We start from the raw sequence: 12,420 nt of genomic DNA on the forward strand, positions 1-12,420 counted from the left end.
TGTGTGTGCGCACTTTGGATGGGTTAAATGCAGAGCACTAATTCCTAGTATGGGTCACCATACTTGGCCACGTCACGTCACTTTTTCACTTTCAAAGGGGGGGGGGGGGGGGGGGGGGTGAGAACCGGGGCATGCTCCACATGGAACTTTGTTTTAAAGATATTTGTGCTTAATTGTAGTTACTCTAAGGTATTTTTAAAACTATTTTTTATTACCTTGTGTCCAAAACTGTAATTTTTCACACACACACACAAAAAACTTCTTGTCGCAACATTTTACAAAAATCAAGATTGAATATATTTGGTCAAAAACCCATGTTATAAACGATGACGTGCTATGCAGGCGATTTAAGACAATACTGGCTGATTAGACCTCAAATGCTAAATGTTTGCCCTCTCTCTCTCTTCCCTGTTCCCACATCTCAGACCTCAAATACATACAATTTGATAGTTTAGTAAAGAAAAAACTATACAACACTTACTAACAGTTGCCGAGTGGTTATCAGTCTTATTTTTTCAATACAAATAAGACCAGTCTACCTTTTCATAATTGAATATTAAAAGTTATGAGCAGTCTGCAACCGGCACCAGTTCTTTATTTACCTTTCTAAGACCCTAAACACAAGATTTCAATCTTAAATAATATTTATACAGTTCACCAAGGTATGGAGAAAAAGTCGGTATTATTACGGTACTATTACCATAGTAACGTTACATGGCCTAAAATATATCCATACCGTGGTACGTTACTTTTCAGAAGGACATGCATGTTTCTAACAGTGAATATGAAGTGCTGCTGCTGACTGAGATTATAATTAACGTTAGGTTACAAGACCTAATTTCATTCAACTCTATTAAGCACTCAGTGTTTGGACAATCCAAGAATACCGACGCTTCCCGGTTTCAGAAACCACAAACCACTCTTTAAACGCCGCCAGTCTTGTAAGAGTTCAATAATAAACCCAGTGCTTCAGTCCAGCTAGCAGACTGCAGCTAGCTTGCTAATGTAGCCTGTTAGCTGGCGCCTGCTAACCAACAGCTCAAAACAGCAGCAGGAAAATGCAATAGGCCTCATTTTTGCCCTTCATGGCACGCAAGACACAGCGGAGACGAAAACAGCAGTATAGAGTGTGTTTCTTGAACGCACAGCGCCATATTCCCGCAGCGCGCGGAGAGCGGGCGGTGTCGCGTGTCAGAAGGGTTTATATTACCGTGTGAATGATGAGTTCTCGTGTTGTTTGTGAGGATTCCGATAATGGCGTCCTTCCTCGCGAGAGAAAGCCTGAGCGTTCAGCGCCTCTCACTGCGCATGCGCACAGAGTGCGGCAGCGTTCAGTCCCGCGCAGCTGGTCGAGGAAGAACCAAGCTGAGCGAAACGATCGAGGAAAAGTGTTTTCAAGTGTATTATCTCTCTCTCTCTCGTACTCTACAAGCTAAACGTCTCATAGCTCTTCACTGGAAAAAGGTAGAGGCACCAAGTATAGGGAGATGGTAACAAACATGTCATTGGAGAAAATAACATATATTATTAAGGGCAGATATAAGGCTTTTGAGGATGCTTGGAAACCCTTTATGTTTTTTTTGGAAGGAGAAAATAGTGGAGATGTATTTGAAGACATATAATAAAAGAAATGTTGAAATTGTCTTGTACTAGGAGGCCTTAAACTTTATTTTATTTTGTATATGTGTGCGTGTGTGTATATATATATATATGTATAAATTAGAACTGTGAAATTGGTATGTGTTTATGTATACTGTGCATATATATATATATTTACATTTATTTATTTACCTTTTCTGGTTGATTATTGGTTTGTGAATGTATTATGTGTTTGTTGTAAGTTTGTGTTAACATAGCATGTTAGTGTTGTTGAAGTTTGTTATGTAAATATAAAAGCAATAAAAAAATATTCTGAGAGAAATCATCAAAACCGTGTTATTTACAGTGGTGGCCACATTTATTAGAACACTACACTCTAAAAAATGCTGGGTTAAATACAACCCATTGCTAGGAAAAAATGCTGGGTTAAATACAACCCAGTGCTGGGTAAATGGGTTGTATTTAACCCAGCATTTTTTTCCTATCACTGGGTTGTATTTAACCCAGCATTTTTCCTAGCACTGGGTTGTATTTAACCCAGCATTTTTCCCCAGCACTGGGTTGTATTTAACCCAGCATTTTTTTCCTATCACTGGGTTGTATTTAACCCAGCATTTTTACCAGCACTTGGTTGTATTTAACCCAGCATTTTTCCTAGCACTGGGTTGTATTTAACCCAGCATTTTTTAGAGTGTAGTATTTTCAGCAGCTAAAAATGGTTTTAAGTCAGTTATTCCTATCTTTTGCTGTAGAGTGTCAGTAGCAAATAGCAGTTTACATTTCCAAACATTCATTTAGCCATTATGGTAATAATCCAGTGAGATTTTTGTCTTGGCAGCAGCCAGTGCTTCACACAGAGATCTGATCTGATTAAAATCATCCAGTCTGTGAGATTACACGAAGAAACAGAACAAACTGAGACAGTCAATCCAGAAGAACTGTGGCAACGTCTCCAAGATGCTTCAAGAAACCTACCTGCAAAGCTACCTGAAAAACTACACGCAAATGCACTGAGGGCAAAAGCTGCTTTAAATGCAAAGGATGCTCACACCAAATGTTGATTTCATTTAGTTGATAGAAGTTAATTGATAAAGAAAATCAATTTATGACATTATTTTTGACAGCATCCATTTTACAGCATTTTTACACAAGTGCCTAAAACTTTTAACAGCACTGTAGCTTTGCAGGTAGGTCTCTTGAATCATCTTGGAGACGTTGCCACAGTTCTTCTGGATTGACTGTCTCAGTTTGTTCTGTTTCTTCGTGTAATCTCAGAAAGACTGGATGATTTTAATCAGATCAGATCTCTGTGTGGAGCAAACAAAAATCTCGCTGGATTTTTACAATTAATGGCAAAATGAATGTTTGGAAACGTAAACTGCTATTTCCTACCGACACACTACAGCCAAAGATAGGAATAACTGACTTAAAACCATTTTTAGCTGCTGAAAATACTAGTGTTCTAATAATTTTGGCCACCACTGTATACATGTACCGTGACTTTTTGCACATGTACAATGCAAATACCAGTTTTTATTCTTAACACATGTACGTCATATATGTTCATTCTTAACAATGTCTTGCCGTAGTTTTTACTTTCATTCAAAGCATATATACACATCTATCCATCTTATCTATTCCTAATTATCACTCGTCTTTGTGCATGAATATGGTAATCATTCAGAATATTTCAAATTAGATTACTGACAAATAATTTCATAATGAAGTTTTCTCAGATCCCTGCAAACTTAAAGGAAAAGTTCACTTAAAACTTAAAATTAGCTTGAAATGTACTCACCCTCAGAGCATCCAAGATGTTTCTTACAAACATGCAGTTTTTTGCTTCACAAGACATTAACTGATGGACTGGAGTGGTGTGGGTTACTTGTGGATTATTGTGATGTTTTTATCAGCTGTTTGGACTCTCATTCTGACGGCACCCATTCACTGCAGAGGATCCATTGCTGAGCAAGTGATGCAATGCTACATTTCTCAGATGAAGAAACAAACTCATCTACATCTTGGATTAGGTTGAGTACATTTTCAGCAAATGAAAATTTTTATACTCCTTTAGATAATAAATAAAACATATTAAATAATAACTTATTAAATAAATAACAAAATGAAGTTGTACTGAAAAAATGATCTTTATTGTTGATAAATTATATAATTTGAAGAGCTTTTGGTCTGGGTCGGGCTGGACAACAAGAAATTCTTCCACTGGAACTGTTGATCCAGATTTCCAACAGCTGTTTCTGCAAGTGTACACAAGAACTGTTCCGAGCTCCAGCGAAATGTCTGAGAAAACAAAAATCGTTTACTATTAACATTAAAAGAAATATAATAAGTAAAATATAATGTAGTCAGCCTTTCATTATCACTACATATATCCTGACACGATGCAGGATCAGAGGGTTATTTTGAGATAATTATTCATAATTGTACATTGCACAATATTTTACAACAAAAATCAGTGAATGGAGATGAAATATTGCTTTGAGTTCCAATTCTTCCCACATTTTTTATGTGAAAATAAATTTGTAATAAATAAGCAATTGGTATTACGTATATTTTAGAACATCTGTACTTACCTGAATTTGTGTCCGCACTACTGAGCAAACTGACCAATGCTGGCATGAGCTGAAATTCGAAAACTCTCGGGCTGCCGCAGTGAGCGCAGCACGGCACTGTCTGACTAACACTGGAAGGAGGCTCTGTTATAAATAGAGGTGATCCAGCCCAACTGTATCTATAAGGTGAGAGGTAACACATTAGATTAAAACATGAGTAAATAATGAAATGATTGTGTGAATAATACAACAAACGGTTAATGATGGCTATGTTTCGGGATGGACTTTCTAGCTTACTCTTGTAAAAATCATACATTACATCATACAAATTCATATGAAATCACCACCTCGCACCTCGTGTTTGACAGCTGCACTTGCGCCTGTCACTGATCGTTTAAAAAACGCATCTCTAGACCTTTGTGTCATTTTTCAATCCAGTGCCCTGCATCTGGCGTTTTTAAATGCAAACAAGTGTTCTGTGTAAATGGCCCCTTTTAATAGTCCAGGGCTCCAGAAAAAAATGATGATGCTCCCAATGTGTTTTTTTTGCTCATTCATGATTTTTAATCTCATGAACTGAACGTACAGTAATGGTTCCTGATTCATTAAAGGGATAGTTCACCCAAAAATGAAAATTATGTTGTTAATTACTCACCCTCATGTCGTTCTAAACCCGTAAGACCTCCATTCATCTTCGGAGCACAAATTAAGATATTTTTGATGAATTCTGAGAGCTCTCAGACCCTCCATAGACAGCAATGATAATACCACGATCAAGGTCCAGAAACGTAGATCGGTACTCGTTCCAAATCCGTAATACCTCAGTTCATCTTCGGAACACAAATTAAGATATTTTTGATGCATTCTGAGAGCTCTCTGACCATCCCATAGACAGCAACGCAACTGAAATGTTCCCAAGTCCAGAAACATAGTAAGGAGATCTGTAAAATAATCCATGTGACATCAGTGGCTCGACTTCAATTTTGCGAAGCTACGAGAATAATTTTTGAGCGCAAAGAAAACAAAAGTAACATAATTTATTCAACAATTCTTCTCCCCCGAGTTACGTCTTCCGCCATTTTAGAGTATCACAACACATACGCACGCTTTCCCCTAAGCATAAACAACGCTGATTACGCAGATTACGTTTATGCGCGCGCTTTCTCCCCCGAATGTAAACAACGCTGATTATGTTGATTACGCTCTTGGGTACTCTCCAAAATGGCGGAAGACGTAACTCGAGGGAAAAGAATTGTTGAATTTATTTTTGTGTTCTTTGCGCTCAAAAAGTTTTCTCGTAGCTTCGCAAAACTGAAGTTGAGCCACTGATGTCACATGGACAGTTTTACCGATGTTCTTACTACGTTTCTGAGTCCGGGAACATTTCAGTTGTGTTGCTGTCTATGCAGGGTCTGAGAGCTCTCACATTTCATCAAAAATATCTTAATTCGTGCTCTGAAGATGAACGAAGGTCTTACGGGTTTGAAACGACACGAGGGTGAGTAATTAATGACAGAAATGTAATTTTGGGGTGAACTATCCCTTTAAATGTTGATCTGGCAACTAGCTAGAATACATAAAAAAAATCAAACACACAAAGCTTTCCCGATTGGATTTTTAAATAGTTGTTGCAAATGCAATCACCGTAACACTTGTTCAGGACAAAAAGAGATTTTCTTCATGAAACTGGCGAACACTTCATCTCCATGTTTGGCCGTGGCCTTCTCATATTGCTCCTGAGTTTCCCCACTGCCACAACTGAAAAAAAGTATAGAAACGGAGGTGTTAGATGTCTAATTTACACAATACATTCATCCATGCAACATAGCATCCTTCAGAGATTCACTGTAGTCTCTGTAGTAGAATCCATCCTCACCTCTGAATCTCCCTGACAATCACTCCCTCCCTCTCCTCATACGCTCTAAGCAGTTCGTTTTCATGATCCGTATCATGAAATCCATCCAAGTCCGTTTCCTCCATAACGCTTATGTAGAACTGCTGGAAAACGGGCACATCGGTGGGTTGGAGGGCACTTTGATGACCTCCATCGATGCACAGGTCCTGAAGCCTACTGCTGACATCATTTCCTTCACCTGTACTGTCATTTGGCATTTGTACGCCGCTTTCTGCCACTTGCTCTTCATCGTCCATCCCCCAGTCATCAGCTTCATCACACCAGTCTGTTCTGGACATTGCAGATTCTGTACATGCTGTGGTTTTGTTGTTTTGATGTCATCATCCAAGCACTGAGAGCGCAGGACAATCCAGCTAGGTGTATATATACAGGAGACATGGTCAGATTGTCCGAAAATGAAAGGTTTTAAGGAATAGATATGGAAGCGGAACACAATTGATATATGAATAATGCATTGATCTAAAATGACAAGCTGTACCTCTCTGATTTGCCATAGCACCGTGGGTTGGTGCAGGCGAATACATTGATGGTTCTGTGGTAACGAGACGCCGCAAGAGGGCAGTAGATCTGCACCACTTGGGACAGGCCTCTCTGACACAGAGCACATGTGGGGTACTGGAGAGTGATTACTGGAAGCAGGTCCTGTAATGATGAAAATTCTATAAATTCTAATAAAATACATAAAAAAAAAATAACAATAATAATATTTGTAATGCCTTTCTCATACTCAAAATGCTACAACATGGTTCATAACACAAAATAAAAATACAGTGTATAATAACAATAGATAATACAGATTAAAAACATTACACGTATGTATGTATATATATATATATATTAGTGCTGTGAAACGATTAATCGCGATTAATCGCATCCAAAATAACAGTTTTTGTTTACTTAATATGTGTGTGTGACTGTGTATATTTATTATGCATATATAGATACACACACACATGCATGTATATATTTAATAAAAATATTACGTTTATATATTAAATATTTATATATGATATAATATATATGGATATAAATATATATTTTTTCAAAATATATTCTGTATGTGTGTTTATATATACATAATAAATATACACAGTACACACAGATATATTATGTAAACAAAAACTTTTATTTTGGATGCGATTAATCGCGATTAATCATTTGACAGCACTAGTATATATATAAAATCTAATATATTGTATAGATTTTAATTACTCTTTAATACTATAAAACATTATTTTACTACATTTAATTTAGTTTGTCTGTCAATGTGCTTCTCTGAACATGTGGTGATTAAAACAGCCAATTATTAAATAGTTTTGACCTTAATAGGCTTAAAATGTGCATTCTTTGTCAAGTCGACAGTGGTCTATATTCAATAGACAATCACAAATGATCTGTGTTTGGTGTAAAACATTTGAACAGTCATGTTATACACCTGTAAGATTGGTTTAAATTATTACAAATGACATTCAGGTAAATTAAATACATATATTGTTTGAACAACATGTAAATATGATTTTATGTCATATTGAATATGAATGTTAATTGTGGTCTGTTTAGCTAATAGGATATAATTTAGTATAATACGTAAAGCCTTCCAGGTTTAAACATCTTCCCTTGACAAAACCATACAGATATAATTAACTATTTTATATAATTTATTTTAGATGCCGTGCGCAAATATTTTATTAAATGCACATTCTGCACTACTTTCCCATATTTAGAAATATATGATATCTAGTTTCATTCCTAAGTCTACAAATAAGAGAAATATTCTACAAACTAGCGATTACCTTAGCCATGTATTGTATTCACAAAATGAAAATAGCACAGAATGCTTTGTATTATGTTGCGATCCGATGTTATATATTTCAATAAAGTGAATTGAGAAATGCATAAACTATAACTTCTTTTAATTGATGAATTGATACTTGTTTATATATCGATTTTATATTTATATTGTGTATTTCCGTCTTGTCCTCATGCAAGTTTGAGAAAAAAAAATGGACTCGCGAGCAAATTATTAAACCGAATAATGGAACAAATCAAACTAACTCACAGTTCAAAAGAACCGAGCCAGCCAGGAGTCGAACCTGGAATCTTCTGATCCGTAGTCAGACGCGTTATCCATTGCGCCACTGGCCCGCTGGGTTCAACGCTGACTATAGCGATTATAGTATTTAGACACACATCTACAAACGTTTCATTACAACGGTGCAAACATTTCAAATAACATCATTGTGCAATACATCATAAATAAATTAAAGTAGTTTGTAATAACATAGATTAATCTTACACGTGCGAGTTAGTATGTGTAGCCCCCAAGTTAGCCAACTGGCTAGCGATAGCCTACTTTTAAACACTAATCTTTTAATGTTCACTTACGCAAACACACAAATCTGCTTAAATTGCGCGTACTTGTCAAAAACATGGAGGAATGTTATTAACTACAATAAAATGAAGTAGCTGTCAAGCTAGCTTGCTTTGGTTAGCACGACACGAACCCCGAGTAACGTTAGATGTTCACATTACGTTTGCTTTATCTCCAGTTTTGTTCGTGCAATAAGATGTGCTTTTCTTCGGGTCAATAACTCCATCACATATTCCTACGAGGACTGTCTCGTGTGTTGATGTTGCCATGATGAATAAGCAGAAATCTTCAGTCCATGCGATTCTCGGAACATGTGGAGACTGACACGCGTTACTGCATCGCTTTGATCTTAATAGTCTTGAAAGCTATTTTATCCAGTCGATAAGTTACTGTTTACGATTTATATGAATCCAGGAATGATAAGCGTTAAATGTCAAATATTTCCGAAATATAAGCTTGATTTAAATTATTACAAACATATATATGTTATATTATGATTCACGCAGCGGGCCAGTGGCGCAATGGATAACGCGTCTGACTACGGATCAGAAGATTCCAGGTTCGACTCCTGGCTGGCTCGGTTCTTTTGAACTGTGACTCTCGGTTGCCTACATTTTGCGGCCGCTAATAGACTCGGGCACGAATACTCGTAGAAATGTGCATGTTAATATTCACATTCACTTAATATCATGTAAAATTAGACTTTAGAACTCGTGTGAGCTGGTTTATTGTCGATTCGCGTTATCTCTAAGGGGGAAAAACGTCCTAAAATCCTTCGCTAAACGGACAGTTTAACAAACTACACTAAAGAAAGAGCTAAAAGGGGACTCGAAACAAAGTTTTAACTTCAAATTATGAGTGCAAGTCTACTGCCCTCTCGCGGCGTCTCAAATCAGAAAGTTATAAAAGCACGTCTAATGCCCCTTTGCTGTAATAAGCCGCACTATCACGGCCTGCGTAAAGTTATCAAAACATGTTAAAGGGACAGTTCACCCACAAGTGAAAATTCTGCAATCTTCAGCAGATCTTCTTTTGTGTTCAACATTAGAAAGCAACTCGTACGGGTTTGGAGCGACGCGAGGGTGAGTACATCATGACAGAATTTCATTTTTGGGTGAACTGTCCCTTTAACATGATAAACTTAATCTTAAAGATAAACTATAGCCTTTGGGATTGGCTGAGGTAAACGAGTAGTTTCACGGACGTGCCGCGAGGGGGCAGTGCTTCACTGTCCTGCACAAAATATAAGCGACTTTCCAGCAAAGTACGTTATAAAAGCGTTTTATTTACTAAGTCCACAATGTAAACATTGTATATTTGCGAATAATGGTCAGAAACTGCTTCTGAAAGGATTTCAGTGGGTTTGGGCCACTATAAGCCATATATATATATAGATGTTTTTTCTACCTATTACATTTGGTGTTGGCTTAAAATCATATTTTTGACTTTATCTAAAAGCTGTGAGGTTTTTCACTGTGGTGAAGATCAACAAAACAGTGGCGAAACGTATTTAAACAAGTTCTAACGATTGTTTTTATGACATATATTCATTTGAGCTCTCTCTCACACACTCTTTAGGCGTGTCCTGCATCCATTCACTAAAGCGCTTGTCGGAGTATCGAGTTTGTAGTGAGTAACATGACCCAAATGAACTCGAGAGTCACAGTTCAAAAGAACCGAGCCAGCCAGGAGTCGAACCTGGAATCTTCTGATCCGTAGTCAGACGCGTTATCCATTGCGCCACTGGCCCGCTGCGTCTAGAGCGCGTTTAGTTAGTTCATGAACGAGCGAGTGAAGCTAAGCATCGCGACGTTAACTAGTTAACTGTTCTGTTTGTAGGTCTTATGTGTGTGTGTGAACTGTAGGTCCATGTAAGGTCCCTCGCGCCGTCATTATGAATAGGCACTAGGGTAAAGGGCTGTATTACTCGATGACAGCCACAATTTGATGAAGTGCTTTGTGTTGCCAGATTGAAAGAAACCACACCCCTTTTTTCTGCCAGTTGTTGGTATATCAGTGCTTTTCAGCCTTGTTGATTCCAAGGGCCTCAAAGGCAATGCTACTTTAAAATATATTCACATTTACATTAAAAATGTTTTATTAGTTTACATGACTTTCCCAGGTCAGACTTTGTAATAATCTTGAGGGCACATTGGAAGTTTGCTGAGGCACCCTATAGTTTGGTTGTTATTGCAGATGTAAGCATCTTTTCATTATTAATTACACAAATGATACAAAAACAATAATTACTAATAAAATAATATTCATAATAATTAGCTATATAATTTGGTCTATTTAACATTTCTAAAAACAGACTAAATGCTACACATTAATTTACATTCAGTCATTTAGCAGACACTTTAACAGAAATGCATGTCCATGTCTATGATTAAATCATTAAAAAATGTATGAAATCGTTTCAGACGCATGTAGCACGTATGCAGCACATATAAATGAAAACAAAATAAACGTAAAATCTTTATAAAATTTTATAAAATAAACTTAAAACTATTTATAAACTTATAAACTTTATAAAATGTATTAAGAGTAAAAAGTCTGACCTGGGAAAGTCATGTAAACTAACTAAATTTTATATATATATATATATTTGGATGAAGTATAACATTTACATTCTAATGAATTAAACAGATATCAAGTATTGCATCACATAAATCAATAGATATAAACTAAATACAAATTATAAAATGATTCGAATAAAAAATATATATATATTTTTTTTTAGATGACGTATAGCCTGTATAGCATATGTAAATTCAATTAAAATCATTAAATATAAAAAGTATTCAAATGTATAAAATAGTTTTAGATTAAGTATAGCATGTATAGTATATATATAGATGAACACATTTAATAAAATGATGAAGTAATTAGAATAAAAATGTATTAGCATGGATATATAAATTAAAATAAAATACATTCAGTAAATATAAAACATGATAAAATAATTGGTATGAAAATTATCAAACAGTTTCATATGACGTAGGCCTATATTAATTAAAGTAACTCTAAATCAATTACATTTCAAACAAAAAAAAAGGATTGAATAATTACAAACATGAAACATAGTTTGATGTCAATGAAACCAAATTAAAAAAGGCTGAAGATCTGAAAAGCTGAACTTTTAGATTTTACTTCTGGGGAAAGTGGGGTTGCTTGGTTTTCTGGGGCCCTTGTTCAATGTGTTTATTGAAATCGCGTTCCACGTCGACAGCCTAACCTTGACCAAAGTTAACTGAGTTACTTTTAACCGGGATTGAATGGATCTGGCAACCACAGTCCCCATAGCAAAGTTCAAAGCGTGTCCAGATTACGCAGCTGTGTTAATGAGAGAGAGCTGCACGCGCGTGAACGCTCATTCTGCTGTGGCGATGCGAGGCTCCGTCGCGCTTTCTCTCTGCGTCCTGGTCCTGGGCCAGCTCAGTCTGCAAAACTCAGTGAAGGCAGAGGATGGTAAGTCACGGTAATGTCTCGCTAGGAGCGCGTTTACTTGCACAACAGTCAAAAACAGCTTTCTTATGAACGCAAGAACAAGGCATTTAGTCGAGCTTTGAAGCAATTGTGTTTGTCATGCGTTTTAACACGAACAGATATGCGCACTTCGGCGAAGCTGTCAGAACGCAACGCAGGTCAATTAATCTGCTAAACGGTAATGGGGCGAAAGTGCACGTAAGGTGTGTCTAGTGGGTATTGCTTAAAAACACCGTTAAATGCGTGTATATGATACATAATCGGTTAAGCTTGATCAATGTCTTTATATATAGGCTATGCATACGTAAAATAGGCTATAATGCATGCATAAAAATGTAAACAAATTAAAAAATATATATAGAACGTTATAAAATAGTTTCAGATGGAGTACAGCATGTAAAATATATATAATTTTAAATTAGTGCTGTCAAACGGTTAATCGCATGCAAAATAAACGTTTTTGTTTACATAATATG

At 36.4% G+C, this 12,420-nt stretch overlaps 2 protein-coding genes and 3 non-coding genes across 5 annotated transcripts in view; 1 reads left to right on the plus strand and 4 right to left on the minus strand.

The window, feature by feature from the left end:
* Positions 1–1,281, minus strand: part of banp (BTG3 associated nuclear protein) — a 65,772-nt gene extending 64,491 nt beyond the window's left edge. The window contains exon 1 of the mRNA XM_016277753.1: positions 1,211–1,281. The gene's annotated coding sequence lies outside the window, so the exon portion shown is untranslated. The remainder of the gene's footprint in view (positions 1–1,210) is intronic.
* Positions 1,282–2,475: 1,194 nt separating this feature from the next.
* pdcd2l (programmed cell death 2-like) lies at positions 2,476–7,905 on the minus strand. The gene is given in 8 exon segments (XM_016277754.1): positions 2,476–2,484; positions 3,734–3,897; positions 4,191–4,348; positions 5,814–5,927; positions 6,046–6,394; positions 6,397–6,437; positions 6,563–6,726; positions 7,878–7,905. Coding segments are annotated over 8 exon segments (1,008 nt in total). The 5' UTR covers positions 7,887–7,905.
* A 251-nt stretch (positions 7,906–8,156) lies between these two features.
* On the minus strand, positions 8,157–8,229 carry trnar-acg (transfer RNA arginine (anticodon ACG)). The gene has a single exon. It is a non-coding gene; the product is annotated as a tRNA-Arg (tRNA).
* A 733-nt stretch (positions 8,230–8,962) lies between these two features.
* Positions 8,963–9,035, plus strand: trnar-acg (transfer RNA arginine (anticodon ACG)). The gene has a single exon. It is a non-coding gene; the product is annotated as a tRNA-Arg (tRNA).
* A 1,097-nt stretch (positions 9,036–10,132) lies between these two features.
* On the minus strand, positions 10,133–10,205 carry trnar-acg (transfer RNA arginine (anticodon ACG)). The gene has a single exon. It is a non-coding gene; the product is annotated as a tRNA-Arg (tRNA).
* Between the last annotated feature and the right edge of the window lie 2,215 nt (positions 10,206–12,420).

This window comes from Sinocyclocheilus grahami, unplaced genomic scaffold (genome assembly GCF_001515645.1).
Source record: "Sinocyclocheilus grahami isolate Dianchi unplaced genomic scaffold, SAMN03320097.WGS_v1.1 scaffold115.1, whole genome shotgun sequence".
Taxonomy (NCBI): Eukaryota; Metazoa; Chordata; class Actinopteri; order Cypriniformes; family Cyprinidae; genus Sinocyclocheilus; species Sinocyclocheilus grahami.